The sequence below is a fragment of the Taudactylus pleione genome, unplaced genomic scaffold, assembly GCF_031769625.1.
Source record: "Taudactylus pleione unplaced genomic scaffold, aTauple2 ptg000539l, whole genome shotgun sequence".
NCBI lineage: Eukaryota > Metazoa > Chordata > Amphibia > Anura > Myobatrachidae > Taudactylus > Taudactylus pleione.
The window spans coordinates 2,777,657-2,802,718 of NW_028284941.1; the positions used below are offsets into that span (position 1 = coordinate 2,777,657).

The following is a 25,062-nucleotide window of genomic DNA, read 5'->3' on the forward strand; positions in this document are numbered from 1 at the left end:
TGGTATGGGCAACACCCTTCATTGAAACCGATGACCCCACACAATACCTCTGCCTTTATGAATGCAGTCCAAGAAAAAAACAGGACTGTCATCAGTCGGCCCACATTTTAACATTTCGGTAGGTCCTGTTTCCAGATCTGTGCCATTGTCGGCATTGCCAGGTGTTTCTATTTCAGAAACCCTCCTCTAATTGATCTCTGTCATGCAATAATCTTGTAAGAATAAAGTCAAAGGAACAAAGGAAAAGGTTCAGAGTAAGCAAACACCTGCCTTAATATCTGATATCCTTGCAGTCTCTTAAATCTTCTGTAAACCATAATACTAAAAGGTCAATTAGCTACCCTATTACAACATTTTATAAGTTTTAGAAAATTAAACTTGTACTGACTTTGTACTTGGATGCTGATTAGCAAAGTAGCTCTTTGGAACAAGCATGCAATCCCTAGCTCCTGTGACTCTTTGCTACCCAACCTAAGTGCAAGTCTCAGCTCCTGTGATTTTTCTATTTATTTAGTCTGGATCTTCTTCTTAAGCTTAAAGGACTCCCAAACATTGTTTATTACACATGTCTGAAGTTTAATAAAAAAAATTGTTACCTTTTTCACCAATCTCTGACCTGTGATATAATTATTCATATATCCCTTATAGCACCCTTGTTCTAATGTGGATTGGAGCAAGAGTGTGTGATTTTCACCAGTTCTAAATTTAACAGATTATGTTTAAAGGTTACAGACACTGTATGAACATTTTTGAACTTAATGAAAAACAAAATTAAAAGTTATTAATTGCACTATGCACAATAAGCACTAGCAAATACTAACCCCACCTCGCCCAGAGAATACCCTCCAAAACCAAGAACCAACTTGCATTGCTTCTCAAATACACTCAATACACTCAAAATATATAACAAAAAAATAGAAATAAAAACATGTTCAGCCTAAGGCGTCAAGTCAATTAACTGTTAAAACACCAACAACAGCAGCTGACGGCGCAGATATCTAATTTTTTTGTATTCAGCCCCATGGAGCTACCGTAAGAGTGGAATATAGCAGTACGGTTGAGTCTCCCATATCCAAAATGCTTGGGACCAGGGGTATTTTGGATAACGGAATATTCCGTATTTTGGAATATTTGCATACCATTATCAAATATCTTGGGAAAGGGACCCAAATCTAAACACAGAATGCATTTATGTTTCATACATACCTTATACACACAGCCTGCAAGTCATTTTATTCAATATTTTCAATAGTTTTGTGGCTCAAACAAAATTTGTGTATATACATGTTTCATATACACCTTATACACAAAGCCTGAAGGTACTTTTATACAATATTTGTAATAATTTGTGCCTTAGACAAAGTTTGTATACATTGAACCATCAAAAATCAAAGGTTTCATTATCTCAGTCATGCCAAAATAATTCCATATTTCGGAATATTCCATATTTTGTAATATTAGGATATGGGAGACTCAACCTGTACTTACTTGCGGGGTGAGCCATCTCGCCGCTAATTGAATCGACCCCTAAGTTTTCAGTGAAGCCCTCGAAATATACAGTTTTAAAGTAATTCAACAATGTTTTTCTGCTGTGAATAGACCTGGTGTAAACAAAATGTGTTTATGAAACAGCTGTCCCACATTTATTGCCATTGTATAACTTTCCAGGAGATGTTAGGGTAGTAAAAATTTTTTCCTATTTTTGCTTGGCTTTCACAGAGATGCAGGCAAAAATAAGCAATGTTTTACCCACCATAATATCCAGTATAGCTTCTAAAACTAGCGCTCTGGGTTATTGCATCTCTCCCACTGTGTATTTTTTTAAGACTTTATTTTTACTAATATGAGATTAGAGAACTATAAAGTTTGCAGATGCATACAACAAACATGTTGGGAAGTCAGATCATTAAGGAAATTTGATAACTTAACTCATCAAATAAGGAGACAATAATGTTTCTAACCAACTCCTGAAACCATTTTAATTAATGAGTAATTAGATTAATAGACAAATATTATTTATGAATTATATTAAGCTGCCATTATAATATGACAGCTAGTAGGGATAATAAAATGATTTTATGATGTGGGAAACAATATTTTAAGTCACTATAAATATTGCCCACATCATAAGATATTATTTTTTTCCCTCTTTATAAATACATTTTTATTGGCCCTTTTAGCAATCATTTAGTATTAGCAACTTCATATAATTATTAAATAATATTGATGTATTCATCCAATTACTAATTAATTTGGCCCCCTAGCATATTAAATAATATTGCCCGCATAAGATAATTTTAAAGTTTTTTGCCCACCTTAATCAATACAGAATGATCCTCACCTTTTGATTGGCCAGCAAGCTGGCATCTCTGTTTGTGGCAGTTTGGATGAAACTGAGAGGGCGATTCAGACCCGCTCACTAGGCTGCGTTCGCTTGTAGCCAGGTGATTTTCGCATTGTGCGCATGTGTACGCATTGCAGTGCGCGAACCACTGCAAAAGATCAGGAATCGTTCGCTTGCTGCGCATAGAGTGAGTGGCAGGAGATGCCGTTTGTGGGTGGTGACAGTGGCTGGCCACTAAAAACGGGGGAGTGGAGGTGCAAACACAGGCGTGCCTGAGCATCTCAACGCCGTTTCAGAGGCGTGCATAATTAATAGGCAGCGTCATAGTACTTGTCACCTGGCTTGTTTTTACACTCACTGAAGTGCTCGCGGCAGGGTATGATCAGCCTCAAGCACTGCGATCGCATCCGATGGTACTCGATTTACCGATGGTTGCATACACTTCCCTGGAGATGACATATGCAAGTGGGCATCTTAAGACAGGCTGGTGGACGCCTGCATACACAGAGCAATCGCACGGGCAGACATAGTGGGCGTGCTTATGCCTTGCCGTGCGTTCGCCTGCCTTTGCCAGATTTGCATACGCTGGGTGCGTGCGAACACATCTAGCGAGCGGGTCTGAATCGAGCCCTAAGCTCGATTTGACCATTAATGATGGTTTGAGATTCCAAACTACTGAATTTCAAAACCAGCGGTTTCAAACTGCAACATAAATCGTATTTTAGAAACTTTCACTCCGAGGCTCAATAACAGTACTTCCACATATGCCAGCATGTCCAAGCAGTACATTACTGACAGGACTTGATGGATTTATAGTTCCACTATAGTATTTAATCTGCTTTAGACTTATCACTATTACCCTGGCACCCACCACACCAGACGTGTGAGGTAGAGTCCCAGTAGCCTTGTGGGAATTAACTTTTTGCACACGGACTGTATCTATGTCTGTAAAAAAGTTTTTTTGCAGCCGTACAGGTAGTAAAAGTTTATGGCATCCCTTAGAAACAAAAAGCTCTCGTTGAGTTGCCCCTATGTTAGAGGAACATAGTTAATTGGTGTTCAGCATGATTTTTAACCTTTAGCCAGAAAACTTTGGCCCTGATTCAGACCCACTCGCAAGCGGCTGTCCGCTCGCAAGTGGGTCGATGGTCTGCACTGAGCATGTGCACGACGGAGGGAGCTCCGTCGTGCGCATGCGCCAGACGCGACGAGCGAAGGAAAGTCCTTCGCTCGTTGTGTCTGATCAAAGGGGGCGTGCTGTCGATGTTGATTGACAGCACGCCCCCTTTGGTGGGCGTGCCGGGGGCGTGCCTCCCTGACGGGGGCGTTCCCACGGGAACGCCTCCCGTCAGAAGCCGGCCCACTGACATCACTAGTGATGTCAGTGGGAGTGATTTTGGCTCTGATAGAGCCAAAATCACTCCAGGGCTTGCGGTTGAAAACCTCAACCGCAGGGTCCGGCTCGCAGTTTCGATGGTCGCGATGGTCACGACCATCGCGGCCATCAAACTGCACGCTCGCATAGGCTGTGGGTGGTGACCCACAGCTATACGAGCGTCCAGGAGGACGCTCCATTTTTATGGAGGGCGGCCCTCATTCAGAGCGTGTGCTCTGCTCAGAGCGTACGGCTCTGAATGAGGGCCTTTATTTTTAGTGCATTCCCAAAAGCAATGCAAAAGAATCACTTCCAGTTGACTACACTTGGGACATGCAAAAGAAGAAGACAGACCCATTTGCACAATTCGATACGAGGATATATAGGAATTATGAAAAACATATAGAAATAGTTCCGTACAGATACTAGCATTAAGGAGGCGGAATGAGCGGTTGAAATATGTCAGAATATCGGTTATTATAATGGATGGGCAATACTGTATACAGTAAGTGACTCCAGGTTGCACTGTGGAGTGATCCAAATTTTTCCTCAATTAGTAGTAATAAGTGGACATAGCCTTAGTGGGCACAGGAGGGAGAATTAGTATTTGGTCCAAAGGATTATTCTAATCTGATTCAGAGAATACCCATATAACCGTGCTAATATAGTGATGAACCAGTAAAAAGGCTAGCGGGTAAGCCTCTATCATAGGGAATAGCTCATAGCCTCAACAAATGTCAGTGGCCATTTAAGATGTACATTAAGGAGATGTCTGATATTTAGCTCTCCATGGAGGCGCCATAGAGTAAAGGGTGGGAAGTCATGTCATCTTGAAATTCCAAATTGAATGCAAACAGTAAATGTAGAGATTTGTAGAATTCAATCCACTGTTGAGATAAAGGACATGAAAAAGTTTCCTTGTTGACCACAATCATGTTGGTGAAGGAAGTATATAAAATCTGTGTCATGAAGGAAACCAGTTCAATAGGTTATCAGAATTATTATTTATGCAATTATTCCCTAAGATATTGCAATAATTCAGCGTGATTATAATTGACTATGTTGGTGAAATTTTTGCCACCATTGTTTCTTGGTAGATATAGATTACGCATGCCTCTGAATTGCCGGGGTTACATTTAATCCATATATTAATACGAAATCCTTAAATTTGGCCATCGTTATGAAATAATAAAATTCTTATCTAGAATCTGTATCTAAAATGACTGTAGATTATTAACATAAATCATGGTTTAGTATCGCAAACAAGTGAAGCTAACTAGGAGGGGGAAAGAGCTGCTCTACGGTTTCACCAGCCCTGTCTGGTAAAGCCTTGTGCTGGTTAGTAGAAAACTGGGAGGACCTGACACTCTTTGGCCCCTGGTTTTTTCATTGATAGCCTACTGTTCACAATTTAGGGCTGGTTATCAATTTGGTTGCAGACCCACAACAAATTTTTACAATTTATTTTGGTGGCTTTCTTGGTAGGTTCTAAACTCGCCAGATAATTAATCAGGTTTTTCTATACTTCAAATTGGAGAACCATTGGTAGTGATTTCTTATTAGATTTTATTTTACAGTCTGGGCTCTTGGCAGGATTGCGGCGGTTTGGGGTTTTTGTAAATCTGCAGGATTCAATCCTACCAGTAAAATGCTGACAAAAATGTTGACGAAGCTTAGTAAATATTACTCTCGGTTCATTTCAGTTTATACCATACACTGTGCTACTGTATATCTGTGCAACTGGTGCATTAAATTGATCTTTTTATGCCAAAAAGCTTTGCATTAAGGTTTATTTGGGGCAGAACATTAGATAATTTGACTTGAGCAAAGCCCCAAACTTGGAAAATCAAAATTCAAGTTTGCATATCTGGAAGTATGTGGTTCTATGTTGTGTGATATAGTCGGGGTAGGGGGTCCCTCTCCTGGGGTAGATGAACACCTCCTTACACACAGCAGCCAGGAAACAGCACTCCAATCCAGGGTTTTCGTGCAAGCTGGTCGGAACCAGTTTTATTATGCAATGTAAACAACAAAATTAACAAAACATGAAAATAAATCCTAGCCCGTCTGGGCACTAACTAGACAGGTTATTCCCTCACTACAAGTGGCAGGGCCTACTGCCTTACCACAAACACAGCACTTTCAAATATCACAGTGTCTCTGAACAAACCTCAGTGTCTGTTCTCCCCCAGGGTATGTGAGACACTGAACCAAAACCTAACACAGCTTATCTGAGCCACTTCCAGGTGCAACTACTAATCAGCCTGCTCTCAGACTGAAAGGCCCAACACCTGGAATGGCCTGTGGATGGAGCCCTCCCTTCTCTTCTCACATCCACACCCCTAGTACCCATTATCCGGCTTTTACCAAAAGCCGACACTTCTGGTCTGTATGGCATAACAGACTTTTCCTGGGGGTTTTCAAACACATATGCTAGGAATCTGGGACATACATATATGCCATCCCAGACTTCTCCAGTGCTTCTACCACATATCCCCTCCCCTTTGTTTTGACCTGTGGGGCGGAACAACTGCAACCCCCAAACAATAAACACGCAACAAAGTGTCTGCATTGGCCAGCTGGCTTCCTGGCCTGTGTTCGACTGAAAACTTAAAGTTTTGCAATGCCAAGAACCACCTTGTTATTCTTCCAGTGCTCTCTTTGTTCTCTGACATCCATTTCAAAGGGGCATGGTCAGTGATCAGCCTGAACTTCCTTCCCATCAAGTAGTACCTGAGAGTTTCTAATGCCCACTTTATGGCCAATGCTTCTTTCTCGACCATAGCATAGTTTATCTCATGTACATTCAATTTCCTGCTTAAGTAACAAAAAGGGTGTTCTTCACCTTCTTTGCTCTGGGACAGGATCGATCCTATGCCTACATCTGATGCATCAGTTTGCACAACAAACTCCCTGCCAAAATCAGGGGTCATCAGAACTGGTTGGGTACACAATGCAATTTTTAACTTCTGAAAAGCCTTCTCTGCTTCAGGACTCCATTTAACCATGCCTTTCTGTTTGCCTTTGGTAAGGTAAGTCAGTGGGACTGCAATGGTGGCAAAATTGGGTATAAATCTCCTATAATACCCAGTAATCCCTAAGAAGGCTCTCATCTGCTTCTTATTCAGGGGTCGTGGCCAGTTTTGTATTGCCTCAATTTTATTAAGCTGTGGCTTTATCAAACCTCTGCCAATGGTGTATCCAAGATACTTTACTTCTTCCATCACTAGGCAACATTTTTTTGGGTTGGCTATCAATCCTGCCTTATAGATGGAGTCCAACACTGCTTGTACTCTGGGCAAGTGAGACTGCCAATCAGGACTATGAATGACCACATCATCTAGATAAGCAGCAGCATACTGTCTACGGGGCCTTAGAATTCTGTTCATCATCCTTTGAAAGGTAGCCGGTGCCCCATGTAACCAAAAGGGCAACATCTTGTATTGGAACAACCCTTCTGGTGCAGAAAAAGCTGGCTTTTCTTTGGCGTTCTCAGTTAATGGCACTTGCCAATATCCTTTGGTTAAGTTTAGAGTGGCTAAATACCTGGCTGTTCCTAGTCTTTCAATTAGTTCATCCACCCTAGGCATAGGGTAGACATCGAATTTTGACATACTGTTCAATTTTTGGAAATCGTTGCAGAAACGCACACTCCCGTCAGACTTTGGAATAAGCACAATGGGACTTGACCACTCAATATGCGATTCTTCAATTACACCCAATTCCAACATTTTTTAATTTCTTTAGATACTGATTCTTTTTGGACTTCTGGTAACCTATAGGGCTTTAGGTTAATCTTAACCCCTGGGTCAGTGATTATGTCATGTTTAACGACTGTGGTTTTCCGCGGTATATCTGAAAACAAACCCTATTTCTGATAAGAAATTCCTTAACTTCCTGCTGTTGAACTGCCGACAGGTTTTTAGCTACTGTCACTTCGGGAACCAAGGGCCCTGGGTTTACTGGAGGAGCTGGGACAGCTGACAGAGCTGCTCTATCCTTCCAAGGTTTTATAAGATTTACATGCTATATCTGTTCTGGCTTTCTTTTCCCAGGCTGATAAACGTTATAATTAACCTCCTCAACTTTTTCTAGAATTTCAAAGGGTCCTTGCCACTTAGCCAGAAGTTTATTTTCTACTGTGGGTACCAACAGCAACACTCTAGGTCCTCATTGAGACCCGGTCGCAAGCGCTGAGCGCTCGCAATCAGGTCGATGTTTGCCCACTGGGCATGCGCACATCGGAGCCGGCTCCGACATGCGCATGTGCGAGACCCGGCTAGTGAAGGGCACTCCGTCACTCCGGGACTCACACCAAAGGGGGCGAGCTGTCGATGTTGATTGACAGCTCGCCCCGTTTGGAAGGCGGGCCGGGGGGGTGGGCGGCCAAATGGAGGCATTCCTGACGGAACTCTTGCTGTTTGGGGGCGGCCCCACTGACATCAGCAATGATGTCAGAGGGGAGCTTCCTGCTCGATCAGAGCAGGAAGCTCCCTGGGGCTTGCGAATGCCGAGACCCAACCTTAGAGTCTTGTCGCAAGCCCCGATGGTCACGATGGTCCTGACCATCGCGACCATCACCCTGGATGGTCGCTAAGCTGTGGGTGGTAACTTCAAGATGCAAGTGGCCGCCCTCAATCAGAGCGACCACTTGCATCTAATGACCAGGTCTGGATGAGACCCTCTGTCCCCAGGAGCTAAGACGCTTAACTGAGCATTGCAGTTGTACACCCTCTGCTGTGCCTGTTGGGTGCCGGTTCCAAGTGCTCTCTCACTATCGGAACCACAGCAGCAATTCTTTCCTGCATTTGGGAAACATGCTCAATAACAGTTTTATATGGACAGGACTGCCCCTCCCATGTGTCTTTGGCAATGTCTAGTAATCCCCTTGGGTGTCTCCCGTACAACAAATCGAAGGTGAAAACCCAGTGGAGGATTGGAGAATCAACAACAACAAATAAGGCAATAAGTAATCCCAATCTCTACCATCTTTGTCCACTACTTTTCTAAGCATGTGTTTTAAAGTTTTGTTAAACCTCTCCACTAACCCATCAGTTTAGGGGTGATACACAGAAGTTCTTAACTGATCAATTTTAAAGGGTGGCATTTAACTCTTTCATGATTTTTTACATAAATGGGGTACCTTGGTCAGTCAGGATTTCCTTAGGTATTCCCAACCTGCTAAAGACATGGACTCATTCTTTAGCAATGGTCTTTGTTGATGTATTGCGCAATGGTATCGCTTCTGGGTACCTGGTAGCATAATCCATTATCACCAGAATATATTGATGGCCCCGGGCAGACTTCATTAACGTTCCAACCAAATCCACAGCTATTCTTTCAAATGGAACCTCAATAATGGGTAATAGGACAAGTGGACTTTTAAAATGCGGTCTTGGAGCATGATATTGACATTCAGGGCAGGATGCACACTAGTCAGAAACCTCTTTATGGACCCCAGGCCAGAAAAACCATTGTAAAATTTGCTCAGTGGTTTTTCCTACCCCTAGGTGACCTGCAGTTATGTGACCATGAGCCAGGTCTAACACGGTTCTTCTATATCCCTTTGGAACTATTAATTGTTCCACACATCTTCCCCTTTCTTAGTCACCTGATACAAAAAATCCTGGCATACTGCCATGTGAGGATATGACAACGGACTATCAGGGTCTATGGATTTACCATCAACCACTTTTACATTTTCCTGGTTTTTACCAGAGTAGGGTTATTTAACTGTTCCACGGCAAAGATCTCTTTTCTGACTTCAAGATCAGGCAGACGATCAACTGGCTCCATAACACTTCCTATCTCAGTAGGAGGCACATCACTTGGTGAGCCACCATCATTCTCAGCATTCTCTGGTTCACCAATCATGCTACAAAAGGGGAGCACCTCAGACTGTGCAGAAATTCTCTCTGCTACTGCATCAGTAACCTCCACAGATGGGTCAGGGTTATTTACTTCTATAACAAATCGGATTTCCCACAACTTCCAGAAGTGAGCAAAGTCTCTCCCCAATATTGCATCATACATCAAGCCATGCACCAAACCCACAGAGACTATCGTGGAACCACATTGTGTCTCTATGCTCACCTCTGCAGTAACAGAATAGCGAGTATCCCCATGTATGCAGGTCACACCAACAGTTTTTCCCTTATGCTTCAAGGGGTACACCAGTTCAGCTTTCACAAGTGTAACAAGGCTACCAGCCTCTACTCGGTTGCCTTCTGCAGTAATTATACAAATTTGCTTATGGTGCATACACACGGTCAGATTTTTCCTTCAGATATGAACGATAACGATTTAAAAATTGTTCAGTCGTTCATATCTGAAGGAAAATCGTTCATATCTGACATGCCTGAACGATGGACGATCAACGATGCACGTTCCTGATGGTCAGATAACGATTTCTGACATCTGATGTGTTTGCAGTCAGACTTGGACGATTCCATTCATTTTAATGCAGTCAAAAATCGTTCAATCGTTCAAATCGTTCAAAACTTTGGTAAAATCGTTCAAATCGTTTAATCGTTCATCTGACAAATCTGACAAGTCTGACAAATCTGACCGTGTGTATGCTCCATTACATGTCTCAGCCTGTCGGTCAGCAGTACAGGCTGGTTGTGCAAAGCAAGACATTCTGCAATTGACGTAAGCAGTATCACATTGCATAGGTTCAGAAGTGAGTGAACAATTAGCAGCAATATGACCCAAACCACCACATCGGAAACATTGAATCATACTATTATCAAGTCTATTATGGGGTAGGAACCTTCCTGGCCTGGCTGGCCTATCTCCAGGTTTCAAACCCACAGTCTTAAGTACATTCCATCGCCCAGCACCCTTCTCCCCTGGAACAATCTTACCAGTGATCACGGGAGATTGCCATGGCACACTCAACAGCTCCTCAGCCGCCAGATACCTCTCCACTAGTTCAACCAATTGGTCTGCTGTTTTAGGGTCTGCATGGCTCACCCACTTGCGCAAAGTTGCAGGTAGAGACCGCAGATATCGATCCATAACGACCCTTTCCACGATCTGTGGTCCTGTTAGAGTCTCTGGCTGCAGCCATTTTGTGGTAAGATGGACGAGGTCATGCATTTGCGAGCGTGGAGGCTTTTCTGTTTCGAACTCCCAGCGGTGGACTCATTGGGCGCAAACAAATACTGTGACTCCCAATCGAGTTAAGATTTCCTGTTTCAATTTAACATAGTATTTCGCATCAGCCAGGCACAAGTCATAGTATGCTTTCTGTGGTTCTCCAGACAGGAAGGATGCCACAAGACTTGCCCACTGCTCTTTAGGCCAATTCTCTCTCTCTGCGGTTCTTTCAAAGGCTGTAAGATATGCTTCCACATCATCATTCTGGGTCATCTTTTGCAGGAAGTGACTGGCCCATATGGTGTGAGTGTGAGTTGGAAGAGCAGGGGAAGCATCTCCTGACCAGACTACCAGCTGATGTACCACCTCTCTTAAGTCCTGGCGGGTTTCCTCTATGGCGACTTGCTGAGTTCTGGTAGCTTCCTGCTGAGATCTGTTAGTTTCCTGCTGAGCTCTGGTAGCTTCCTGCTGAGCTCTGGTAGCTTCCTGCTGAGCTCTGGTAGCTTCTTGCAAGTCTTTGTTAGTTTCCTGCTGAGTTTTGTTAGCTTGGAGCAAGGCCTTAACAATGTCCTCCATGTTGTCTTTAGGTCTAGGTTGGAAGTTGAATCTTGCTTCTCTAAGCATCTACCAATGCCACAAAACACAGGTTGATATCCAAACAACAAATTGGTGTCTGTCTCTTTCAATTTTCAATGCAAAACTTTTCCTCTTGCTACAGTTTTCCGTGTGTCTGCCCGCATTGTCCACCACTTGTAATATAGTCGGGGTAGGGGGTCCCTCTCCTGGGGTATATGGACACCTCCTTACACACAGAAGCCAGGAAACAGCACTCCAATCCAGGGTTTTCATTCAAGCTGGTCGGAACCAGTTTTATTGTGCAATATAAACAACAAAATAAACAAAACATGAAAATAAATCCTGGCCCGTCTGGGCACTAACTAGACAGGTTATTCCTTCTCTACAAGTGGCAGGGCTTACTGCCTTACCACAAACACAGCACTTTCAAATATCACAGTATCTCAGTGTCTGTTCTCCCCCAGGGTATGTGAGACACTGAACCAAAACCTAACACAGCTTATCTGAGCCACTTCCAGGTGCAACTACTAATCAAACAAACAAAAAATGGCAGCTGCTCAATCAATCTAGCAGCACTAATCAGGTGCATGAAAGGGAGGTGTCATACTGAGTAGAAAAAGGAGGGGGGTTTAACCCCCTGTTGTTCCTCAGCACACTGAATAGTACCTGCAACAATATATGAAAACTATATGGTCATAGAAATCAGAGATATTAGTTGCATGCATTTGCAAATACATGGGAAGCTGCTAGGCCACGTCACGGCTTCTCTGTCACTAGCAGTCCCTAACACTAAGGTTTTCACATCCGGGGCACAGTGCACCCCGAAAAACGTCCAGCCCAGGACCCCCCCAGGGCATCACACGAAAAATGGAAAAAGAGTGACAGTGCAGTGTAAAGTATAGGTGTGTAAGACTAATTAATGAGTGTTGGAAAAAGGGGTTAAAATATATGTGAATTATTACATGAAAGAAATACAAACATAATATGTGATGTAAAAAGCAACTGTGTGTATTAAGTGGTGATGCCATGAGGGAGTCCAGCCAGACCAGCCCCGGGGGCCCTACGCCCGAACGCTCACCCCAAATGTAAAATATAACAATTATAAGGCCTCATGATAAAGGCACATATAAGTTTTGTCAAATGTAAGGCCTCCTGATAAAGGCACATACATAAATGCATCCACATTGAGAGCCAGTTTACCTGGGAGTCACCCCTGGGAACTCCAACTAGCACTACTAGAACCAGCAAGCCCTACTAATGCTGGCTCCTTCATGCCACTCATACCAAAAAAAAAAAAATGGTAGCTGCTCAATCAATCTTGCTTTTTACATCACATATTATGTTTGTATTTTTTTGATGTAATAATTCACATATATTTTAACCCCTTTTTCCAACACTCATTAATTAGTCTTACACACCTATACTTTACACTGCACTGTCACTCTTTTTCCATTTTTCGTGTGATGCCCTGGGGGGGTCCTGGGCTGGATGTCTTTCGGGGTGCACTGTGCCCCGGATGTGAACCCCTTAGTGTTAGGGGCTGCTAGTGACAGAGAAGCCGTTACGTGGCCTAGCAGCTTCCCATGTATTTGCAAATGCATGCAATTAATATCTCTGATTTCTATGACCATATAGTTTTCATATATTGTTGCAGGTACTATTCAGTATGCTGAGGAACAATAGGGGGTTAAAACCCCCTCCTTTTTCTACTTAGTATGACCCCTCCCTTTCATGCACCTGATTAGTGCTGCTAGATTGATTGAGCAGCTGCCATTTTTTGTTTGTTTGGTATGTGTGGCATGAAAGAGCCAGCATTAGTAGGGCATGCTGGTTCTAGTAGTGCTAGTTGGAGTTCCATGGGGTGACTCCCAGGTAAGCTGGCTCTCAATGTGGATGCATTTATGTATGTGCCTTTATCAGGAGGCCTTACATTTGACAAAATTTATATGTGCCTTTATCATGAGGCCTTATAATTGGTATACTTTACATTTGGGGTGAGCGTTCGGGCGTAGGGCCCCCGGGGCTGGTCTGGCTGGGCTCCCTCATGGCATCACCACTCAATACACACAGTTGCTTTTTACATCACATATTATGTTTGTATTTTTTTCATGTAATAATTCACATATATTTTAACCCCTGTTTCCAACACTCAATAATTATTCTTACACACCTATACTTTACACTGCACTGTCACTCTTTTTCCATTTTTCGTGTGATGCCCTGGGGGGGTCCTGGGCTGGACGTTTTTCGGGGTGCACTGTGCCCCGGATGTGAACCCCTTAGTGTTAGGGACTGCTAGTGACAGAGAAGCCGTGACGTGGCCTAGCAGCTTCCCATGTATTTGCAAATGCATGCAACTAATATCTCTGATTTCTATGACCATATAGTTTTCATATATTGTTGAAGGTACTATTCAGTCTGCTGAGGAACAATAGGGGGTTAAACTCCCCTCCTTTTTTTTTGCAACTACTAATCAGCCTGCTCTCAGACTGAAAGGCCCAACACCTGGAATGGCCTGTGGATGGAGCCCTTCCTTCTATTCTCACATCCACACCCCTAGTACCCATTATCCAGCTTTTACCAAAAGCCGACACTTCTGGTCTGTTTGGCATAACAGACTTTTCCTGGGGTTTTTAAAACACATGTGATAGGAATCTGGGACACACATATATGCCATCCCAGACTTATCCAGTGCTTCTACCACAGTTGATATCATTCAGTTCCTTAATGACAATGGTATACAGCATCCATGTCCTTAATGTGAACATAATAAACTAATGTGTGCACAAATTTGTTGTATCTATTACATATTTAGCCTTCTGAGTAATCCATTTGTCTAACTACATTCAATAGTGAATCTGCCCTTTACAGTCATTTTGACCAACTGGGGTTAATTTCTAGCATTAGTAAGACAGGTCTGATAATGTCCTACCCAGCATCCTCAGCCTGCGTTGTTGCCATGGTAACACATGCCATAGGTGTGCTACTGTAGGAGAACAGCACATCAAATGGACATTGATAGGAAAGTACCCCATGCAGGCAGACAGATACAAAGAAAACTAGCAGACTGTCAGCTTATGCATACCTCTTTATCAATAATAAATGCCATATAGAGTCCATTCTTTGTCATTCTATGTAAGTAGATAGTGCTTCCCAGTTTTAAGCTTTATGGTTATATGAACGTGCATACATTACTGTATATCCACTTACATGCCATTATTTTTCTCTGCATCTTAGTACATTGAACCGCTTGTCATTACAGCCTTCTGCACTGTTGCAGCTGCTAGCATATTATACTGCTCTGCATGTCCTAATAGAGCTTAGAGTGGTGTGTGATTATACCTTACTGCATATTAGAAAAACATAATGAGTCTATTATCATATTGCTTTGCATGTTATTAGAAATCTACATGTATCGCCATTACCCTAAATTCATTGAAAAATCTTGAATTGTGAATTTTCTTCATACGAGAAAGTTATGGTTTTTCCATTACTGAAAAATACTAGTCTTAATAATGAGGTAACCTTGGCACCTCATTAAGTTATATTACTGGCCATATCTGTGTCACAGTCACCACTAACAGTCACGATGTCCCAGTGCACATTTAATACTTTAGTAAGTTGATAGGTTGGTACGGTTCCCAGGTTTTCAAAGAACTGCCCACTGGTTGAGACAAGTTTCCAGGTCCTGGCGTTGTTGGAGTGCAAATGCGCATGCACAGCAGTCAACCAATCTCCGTCCCCAAATGCTTTATAATGGGACCACACCTAAGTGATTGCTCTGTATACCCCATGAACTTTGAATAATATACTAGTTCTGACAACTGGACTGCTACTCACTACACCTGCTCCTCCGTTGACCTTACTGGAGACTTACCCCTTCTCTATTTATTCAGTTTTTGCATCATCCTTGTCAGTTGCTTGCACTTTTGCGCATTTTATTTCTTTTTCTCATCCATGCCTGCCATTGTCTTGCCGAACTGTTTATCGAATTTGATTGTCCTACCATGAATTGCAACACCCCTGATACTCCTAGACAGGTGAGCAACACCATACTTGCCTACTCTCCCAGACACCCAAATCTTGGGTGGTTCTCCCAGACGCCCAGAAGAGTAGGCAAGTCTTCTGGAGCCCGTCCCTGCCGGCTGCTCATGGCCACCCACGGCTGCCCTTTCTGAGTGAAGTAGTCAGGCCAGATGGACGATAATGTGATTTACGCTGAACCTCATTATAATGGCCCCAACTCACATTTCAGATAATCAGAGCATTATATAGTAGGGGGCAGGCCACAGTGACATGACCACATCATCACGCCACTTATGCTGCCCACTCGGCTGCACTATGCCCGCCCCCTTCATCAATCTGCCAGGGTAAGCACACAGCACTGGCCCACAAGCAGCAGACCAGCCTTCCAAGTGGTATAACATACAGTAGAGCACATGGACTTTCTCCCCGGAAAATTAAAATTTTTGATATTAAAACCTTTTTGGGTGAAAAATCTGAAAGAAAATCAAATATTTGACTTGCCCCTAGAATGCAGTGAATGCAGTCATAATGGTGCTCTGTCAAATTCAGGCATTCTGCCCCAGCCCTGAATGGCCTGATCTTTTTGGCTGCATATGAAATCTGACAGAAATTAATCTCCTTGGCAGTTAGCCCAAATCACCAGGTAGAATCGTGTATAGGCACCTTTATGCAATTATATACAGAATTATCATACCACAGAGGGCCCATTAGCAAATTGTGTACTGTCAGCACTTTGAATTGCAGTTCCACCAGTGCCTGGGAACTGTCAGGGTACATATCACTGTGTTAGAGCTTCATATGCACCCACTTATGTCCCAATACCCCGTTTCCACACTCTCCTGGCGGTTGATACGAAATTGAACATCTGTCAGAAGTAATTGCACCTGCACTGCATGAGCAGAAAAAAATATGTATATTCGCACAAATGTAGAGCTGTAGTCATCACTGCTCTCTAACCATCCCCTATCCATATGTTTAGTTTCATAGCCATCATCATTATCAGTGCCTTACCAGCCCTATTCCTGGAGAAAAGATCCATCTGAACACAGGCACAATTATGTGTAAGCACATCTCTGCATAGCCCTCAATTCCACCAACACCCCACCGCTGAACTTTCCCTATGTCAGATACCCTGTTACCACCAACAAATGGAGATGCGATTGAGTTACATACGAATCTGAATAATTCGTACTTACATACGCTCGGCTTTGGAGCATGCATAGGGCGGATACACACAGAATATATTCATCAACCCAACTTCAACTCTGCAACAGATGTTAAGTGAACATAGCCAATGTATAAAAGTAACTTGTGGAAGTACAATAAGCAGTTGACTTTGTTACCATGCAAGCTACACCTGAGTGTAGTCATTATTTACTTCTTCTTATCTGGCACACATTGAGTATTCTGCAACCACCATGAAAAAGTGATTCATACCTTAATGTATGATATGATATTGACACAGCTAAAAGAAAAGTCCCATCTAATGATTGTCACAGGATGCGGCTTGTTCTGCCAATTTATATGCTTGAACAAAGTCAGTGCTGTGATTAGAACCATCTTGCCATCCTCCCCACAAACAGATTGCAAGTGTGCACACAAGCAGACACAATTCCCATATCCAATAGCAATCATCAAGTTGTGCATGGATGCTAATTTATTTTCTTTAGTACAGTATATGCACAACCTTGCAAGTGTAGCTCACTTAATTTAGGCGTAACCATATAACATGTTACCACAATATTCTACATGCAAACTATTTTATAACACGGATATAGGCACCTTCTGTCATCTTCTACTTGGACCCCAATAGAGTGAAACTCTCTCCGGCTCTTTCCCTCTGTATCCGAGTCTGAGATGGTCTCAACCTGCAGAAATGGAAGGTCAATTAGCCCAACGTTTGCAAGGGTTGAGACTAAAATACAATGGCAATAGTCATTGGTGTGACAAAAATACTCTTGCATCAAAGGTAAAATTTGCAAACTGATCTTTCTCTGCATGATGTCAATGAACAACCACTGTGTAGAAATGAGTTTGGATAACCACAGTAAATTTAAATCATTCTCGTATATCTTTTCAGCAGTAGGAGAGAAATTGAGAGTATTTAGTGTAACTTTGTGCCATATTGTAACTGTAATTGAGTCATCAGACAGTTGGTGCCATTTAGCTCTGGTATCAAAAAGGGAAAACTAAATGGCGTCAAGATTCAACATGAAGAGATATATGCAAGATCCGGTTCAGAATTACGAGAAGACCCGACTCGGGACTGGGACTCGGAAGTCCAAGGTTCGGGTGTGTTCGATTTTCTCTAAAACAGAAACTCTAATTTCTAATTAATAGCTGTTAATATTACTCCCTCTTATCTAAGAAATATGCATGGATTGTTTTCCTCTGAAAATTATGCTATAAGCAGAAGAATATGTCTGCCTAGTGCCTTATTGCTACCAATATAATTCAGTACATGTTTTTAGAGTAACAGTTGGTGGATTAAATGATTACTGTATAAATTCTTATGATTGTATTCCATTTCATGTTACATAATTCTGTTTTATGTATTTTCTCCATTGAGACTGAGAGCAGGGGCTGACTGGGCCAGGTGGTAGGGAGGCATGTGTCCCCTGCGCCACACTTCCAGTGAGTGCTTTGTGTCGGCATCCTTGAAGGCATATTGGCCAGTTTTTATCCTCTGAGCAAAAATAAAAGTTTCATGATATTATTTGAACAGGAATAGCCTTGGAAAAGTAAACATTTGTAACATGCTGTTTTCAGCAGCATTACTTACCTTGCAATAACAGATCCTATCCTCTGTTTAGGTGACTGTGCCACTTCTCCTCTCTCCTTTGATCAGACATTGCACTTTGGAGTTGTCCCTGCTGACGTCAGCAGGCGGTGAATTTAGAAGCCATTCTAGTGAGCACACATGGTCCTGAACAAGTATTTCTGCTTCTTTCATTACTTAATGACCTGGATTGTGATCTTACCAATCATATGTCAATTATCTGGTTGGTATTCTTACCATTAACTTGCATTTTAACTATGAACCTGCATTACCCATCATAAGTCTTGTCCTGCCCCTAACTACGTCTTTTTGTCACATTATTGCCATCTGGTATATGCATAGCTGTCTACTGGAACATGACCCATTGGTGGCCATGAGCCCTTGACCTGTGGTTGTCTTGCTGCAAAGGCTATGACCCTTGCAGGCAGTCTCTAACACACTGGGCACTCATTAGTCTGTACTACAGGTAACCCAGCACCAAGTGCTAGCAGCAAGGCTAGCTCATGAATAGTGACCATGACACGTTTGAGGGTTTATTCCCTCAAACAAATATTTGAAATGAATAGCAACACATTAACCTATTTAGGCTATGTTCACACTGGACATTTCAATGTGTTGCTTTTTTTACCACATGCAAAAATGCAAACAAAAAATGTATTGCTTCCATGTATACATTTAGATGCATTTACAAGTGCATTCTATTCGCATTTGTTTTAAATATGCAATATCAACAATATAGGAAGTTGTAATCCTGTACAAGCCAAACACATAATAAAACACACTTACTGTACAGATGTGTCCACATACATCTATCCTCCGTGCACTTCAAGTCGCGCTACACATAATGCAGGAGTGCCGCGTGACTCGGTAACACCAAGCGTCTTTTCGTGCGACTTTTTACAGCTGACACTGTAATGCAGCATTTTGCATACAGATACACCCATGGTTGCCCCCAGAATATAGGCTTGCCGCATATAATTTTAAGCAGCAGAAGCTGCTTGTGCATCCTATTTGCATCTCTGTGTGAATAAGACGCATTTGAAAGTTAAAAAGTCGCACGAAAAGACGCTCAGCACTACCGAGTCACACTGCAGCATACCACAACTAGAAGGGTTGTTTAATGCGTAAGGAGGCTAGATGTATGAGGACACGTCTGTAATACTTCATACCTCATTGTACTTACAACATTAGAATGCAGAGATAAGTGTAAGTTGTGTCGTATTAGACACAGTGAAATGGTAAAAAGAATTGTTCAGGAAACCGCATGTTAAACACATGTAAATATTCAAATATGTACTGTTGTATTTTGTACAATGATTTTTATTTTCACATACTTTTAACTTGGATTATAAACAACATTTAAACTCAGAATTTTAACATTTGTTAAGTTAAGAATAATAGTACTTCATCTAAAGTTCAATTTACCTAAGAGACTATCTTTCACAGTTACCACTAGATAAATAAGTTATACAATAAGACAGAAAAATAAAGCTTGAGTCAATAACAATGACATACCTGTACACCAATGGATGGACGCCACTTTCTTTGTCGTGTGCCACCTTTTAGCTCTTCCCTCAATGGTAGGGCCTTGCTGATCACAGTAGAAGGTTTGGGTGAAGCTCTGTGTTGGACAGTTGCCAGGTCCAAGGTCAGACCTCTGGACTTGGTTCCTTCCAGACTCTCACTAGAATTACAGTGGACCTTGACATCTTTCGTCCAAGGCAACCGCGTAGGCTCATTGTGCAGAAAGGTTTCATGGGTAGATTCTGTGCTACTTTGGGCTGTCACCGAGATGAGAGGTTTAGAGAGGAGCCTGGGTGGAATGGGTGGTGGGGCTTTGCGGTAAGTGAAAGCTGTTACAAAAAAGGTAATTAAGAAAATTCATGCTATGTTGTCTTGGCTGCATTTCAATTTTCAAATGAACAGTATGTTTTGTTTAATCATATGGAGAAATAGGGGAGACTAACTATATAAAGTTTAACAATAATTACATATTACCACAACAGACCTGTGCTATGTAGTGTAGCTTACATTGTTTAGGTCAGAAAAGTCTACTAAATCCAATAGCCAATAAACTATGTTAACTTTTGTCATGTTAAGATTTTAAACGCATGTGTATATTTTAATATGTATGCTAGTCATTGAATTTATTTAAATGATATCACCTACATTAATTTAGCCTAAAAATAAATACCTTTTCAAAATTACCACCTTAAACAAGAAACATTTTGCCATGTTTGATCCATCTAATTTTTTTTTCTAAACATACATTTGCATCCCAAGTCTCTTGCAATTATTGTTGTACAATAATTTCTACACTTTTGAGATTTACTAAGTAGCGGTTTTATGTACTCTTTGCAAACTGTCACACATTGCATGTGGTTTTCAGAGCCAAACCGGCAGATTTACTTACCTGCAGTTTGGGATACTGAAAACCACTTATACCACATGCAAGGTGCAGCAGTTTGCAAAGACACAAACCACCTGAAAAATTTCCCAAGTTTTTTTTTTTCTTTTAGATGGTTCTGACAAACAGGACGGCATGTGTGGATATAGCTAGCTTGCCAGTAAAAATATAAAAAAGTATTAATAGTATAATTTTGGAGGCAATAATTATTTACTAAGCAGCCAATATTAATTATTGTAATAAAGAGGCAATATAAGGCACCTATTTACTACAATCCGCATTAAAATGCCATTGTAGTGTGATAATTTCACCTAAATTCACATTGCGAATTTAGGAACTATCACAAGAATGTATTAACTTCCTCAGGCAGAGACAGAGCTTCCGAGAAAGCTCTGTCCCTGCGGATCATCACCTCACACTTCTCACTGTATTCTTCACAAAAAATAAAGTGAGAATGCCTCTGCGCATGCACCACCTGCTTGTGCTACCCCCCCACCCCCACACTCACCCCCAACCCTACCACCCCCATTGGCCCAACGCTTGCACTTACCTGCCCGGTGATCGGTGAGCTCTCTCCTTCGGTCAGCTGGTCTCTGGGCTCCTGGTCTGTAAGCCCAGTCTGTTCATGTGTGCTGTAAACTGAGATGCCGGTTCACAGCACAGCTGACTGGGGTCACAGTACAGCAGCCCGGTGACCAGCTGACCGGAGGAGAGAGATCACCGATCAGTGGACCCCAGGGTACAGATAAGTGTTTGATTTTTTTTAAAACAATATTTTTATTGTACAGTAATCAGATTGTGATCTATTTAGACCACAAAGCTGATCACATGGGGCTGGCTCCCGGCTCTGCTCTGTCTGTCAGAGCGGAGCAGGAGCAGGGAACCTGGGGGGACCCTGCTAAACGTCATATCCAGATGGTGTTATAGCAGGGCTCTCACCAAGCATTTTTTCACAATTTCCCCTTACATAGTACATTTCAAGCAGATCGAATTTACCATTACAAGTATGGGAAATGCGATTTGCTTACTAAACAAATGCGAATTAAAGGTATTGGAGGAGTTTTTACCAAAAACTGCTCCAAAAGCCCTTCAGTACATTGCAGTGAAATTAAAATAATGTGAAAAGGGTGTGAAAACATCCATTTTCACATTATTTTTGTAAAAAAAGATTGATAAATAGAGCCCTAAATGTCTTATCACTTACGAGGGCCATATTATTTTATAACTGGGGCAATATAAATGTAGTATGTTATAACAGGGGCAATATACAAGTATTCTTTGATTAAAGTGCAAAATAAATGTTCCGGCGTGAAGATGTGCACAAGAGCCAATATACACAATCAACACATAACTTTACATGTGTTCTCTTTCTACACTCACACAACACGCTGACCCCATGCCAACATTGCAATGTGACTGGATCATATAGGCCGCCAAGAATCTGTGCATTTGGCTGGACCCATTTGCATGTATCAAATCCCAATTTACCTCATTCTCTGTCTGTTATTATCTAGTCTTGTTTTATTACAAAATGTTAATAAACAGATACTGAAATAAATAATAATTTTTCTGTAGTGAAGTAACATTTTAAAAAATTAGGTTGATTTACAATAAAAAATAAAATAAAGGGCCTGATTCAGAGCCGTTCGCTATTTGCGGTCGTTCGTTCAAAAACAAGGGGTGGCTATTCAAATGATCCGTTTGCAAATTGCAGTCTGTTCACACCTCTAAGTCTGAATGAGCGAGCAAAACATATGCTCGTTTATTTGATAAAAACGCCCCCTGGCCGCACGCACCATACGTCATGTCCGCTATTTATTAGATTAATCGAGTACATCGTACAGCGTATGAACTGCTCGCTATTCTTGTGGTTGGTGTTTTCAACCGCTATTTTGCGAGCAGCTCTGAGTTAAAAAAAACCAAGTGACGTGGTCAATGACGCTGCTGTATTAATTATGCACTCCCTTAAAACGCCCGTTTTGACCTTTAAGCACGCCTGCGTTCGGATCTCCACTCCCCGTTTTCAAGCACCTTCCCCTGTTACCACCCACATACGCCTCATTCTGTCACTCAAAATAGCAGGCCCTCGCTATATTGCGTACCAATGATTTTCGGCCGCACTGACTGGTTCGCGCATGCGTACTAAAAACCGTACGCATGCGCAGATGTGCGAACATCACTCGGAACGAGTGTACTGCCGCTAGCGAGTGGCTCTGAATGAGGGCCAAAGTCAGCAACACATAGTAACGAATCAGTAATTAGCTTTGATTCATTTAGTGCATAGATACACAACCTGCAGCCAGTAAAATATATGAGGTCCAGAACTATGTTTTAGCAGCTTACAAGGACAGCTACATCGGGATCCAATACTCAATTGCTACAGTAAAATGTATGTCTCGAGTTCCCTTCTTTCTGACTTGCATTGCACACAGCCTCACTGTGACTGCTGGGCCCTGGGGTGGGGACTGTGATAGATCAGAGAGTCTGGCATTGAAACAGAATGAATCAGCTGCACTCTGATCCACTGCCAGACTGTCACTATGTTGCAGAACTTAGTCTCTTGAGTGGGACATGATCAAAGTTTTGTTGCCTCTGCCTGGCAGCATCACAGGAAGAGTAAGTAGAGTGATAATAATAATACATGCAGACAGCAGTCCTGGGATTGGGGACAGAGAAATGTGCTACAGGGTAGGGGTGAGTGGAAGAAACGTGTTACAGAGGTAAGGGAGAATGAAAATGAGTTAGAAGTGACTCAAATGTATTACAGGGAGAGGCGGCATACCCTCTATGTGACCTGGACCAGCCCATTCTGTGGCATGGTAACATTTCCACTGGCACATCTATCACCATAAAGACTTTCTAAGCTCAATAAGCAAGCAGAACAATAGGATGACATTCAGTGGGGGGATTTGCAATTTTTTTTTGACAAAAATAGTGTAAGTGAAGCTTGCTTTAGCATGATAAACCAAACATTAAAATATTGTATGCCTCTGTTCCAGAAGAGGTCTAAGTGAGAGGTTCAGGAATGTGGAAAGGCATGGAGACACGATTTGCATCAGTAAGCTAATCGCCATATTGAGCAACGCCCTAAATTGTGGCATCGAGCAGCGGAAGCAGGTTAATGACGCGAATCACTGTAAACCTGTGAGGTTAGTCTTACATCTCTGAAGTCCAGAAGAACTCCACAAAATGTGTGAGTCTCACAGGCATCAATAGGCAAGTATGGAATACATCAGTGGATCAAATCTCATCTGGTATTATCTGCACAATAAATCCTGTTTAATACCTAACTAGAGGGAGATATAGCAGTGGAAAATGAATATGCCATGTTCTTGTGGTTAGATAAGTATGTGTTTAGGACCCAGAAGTCCTTCTGTGCATGCATTGAGTGGGGGGTGCTTGGGGGGATTCGATTGGATCCATTTCAGGGGCAAGTGCCAACAGAAGCCTATAGGCTTCTATTGGGTAACGTCATCTAAAGATGGTATTGCCCACTGCATCCAAGCCCCAGAATTTATCACATTCCGGAGCTTGGTGCATATGCGGTAAGCAGCCAGACATCCAAAAACGTCATTTTCAGAGATTTTACCGCAAAACTGCTTTGATGCATCCCGTCGTATATGCGTTGTAATTACTCCCACTACATGGAATGGACACAATGAGGTGATACATGGATTGTTATTACATTGATAGAGGAGTGGGGTGTGATAGGGGGCGTCTGGTTACCAAACCAATGTAGGAGAAGAATGTACCTTTGTGTCCTGATTGTAGGATGGCGGAACAGTATTCCATAATCAGAACCATCCCACCATAAGCAAAATGGTTGGCATGTATGGTGGTGAGTATAATATTTACAGGAACTCTGATGGATATTTTTCAGAAATATGTAATATATTCAAAATCCATAACACAATGTAAAGATTGGTTTATGAAAGATCAAAGTAAAAAAAAAAATCTAATTAGTCATTATAAGGAGATAAGTTGGCAAGTGGATCTAAATAATATAGTGAAAGCAACATACCTGGATTTTTCAAAAGCATTTGATACTACCAAAGAAATGTTAGCACTAGCAGAAAAAAATAAGTATATTTATAATGGTGGATATAACTGGTTTGGAATAGAGAGAATATTTTTATTAGAAAAAGAAGATATTCAGACTAGGCTACAGTTATTAGTGGGGTGCCACAGAGGTCAGTATTAAACCCTTTCCTATATTATACTTTTATTAATGACTTTTAGTAAATTTACCCCCTAATTGCTCAAGTTCTTCAAACAAAACTGAGTATAAGACAAAGACAACCTGAGTAAATACAAAATACAGTTTTTAAATGATCATTTAATTTATTTAAGTTTTTACCAATACCAACTGGCCCTGTGTGAAATAGTATTTGACCCCTTAGTTACTTATTCAACTAATGAACCAATTTCAATTGAATTGGGTTATTTTACACTAG

General features: G+C 41.8%; 1 protein-coding gene across 1 annotated transcript in view; it reads right to left on the reverse strand.

The window, feature by feature from the left end:
* The window catches only part of DLGAP3 (DLG associated protein 3), a 500,666-nt gene that overhangs the window by 30,696 nt on the left and 444,908 nt on the right, over positions 1 to 25,062 (reverse strand). Inside the window, exons 7-8 of the mRNA XM_088451181.1 lie at positions 19,717 to 20,054; positions 17,205 to 17,290 (exon numbers count right to left, since the gene is read on the reverse strand). Of these exons, the coding sequence (XP_088307307.1) occupies positions 17,205 to 17,290; positions 19,717 to 20,054 (424 nt within the window). The remainder of the gene's footprint in view (positions 1 to 17,204; positions 17,291 to 19,716; positions 20,055 to 25,062) is intronic.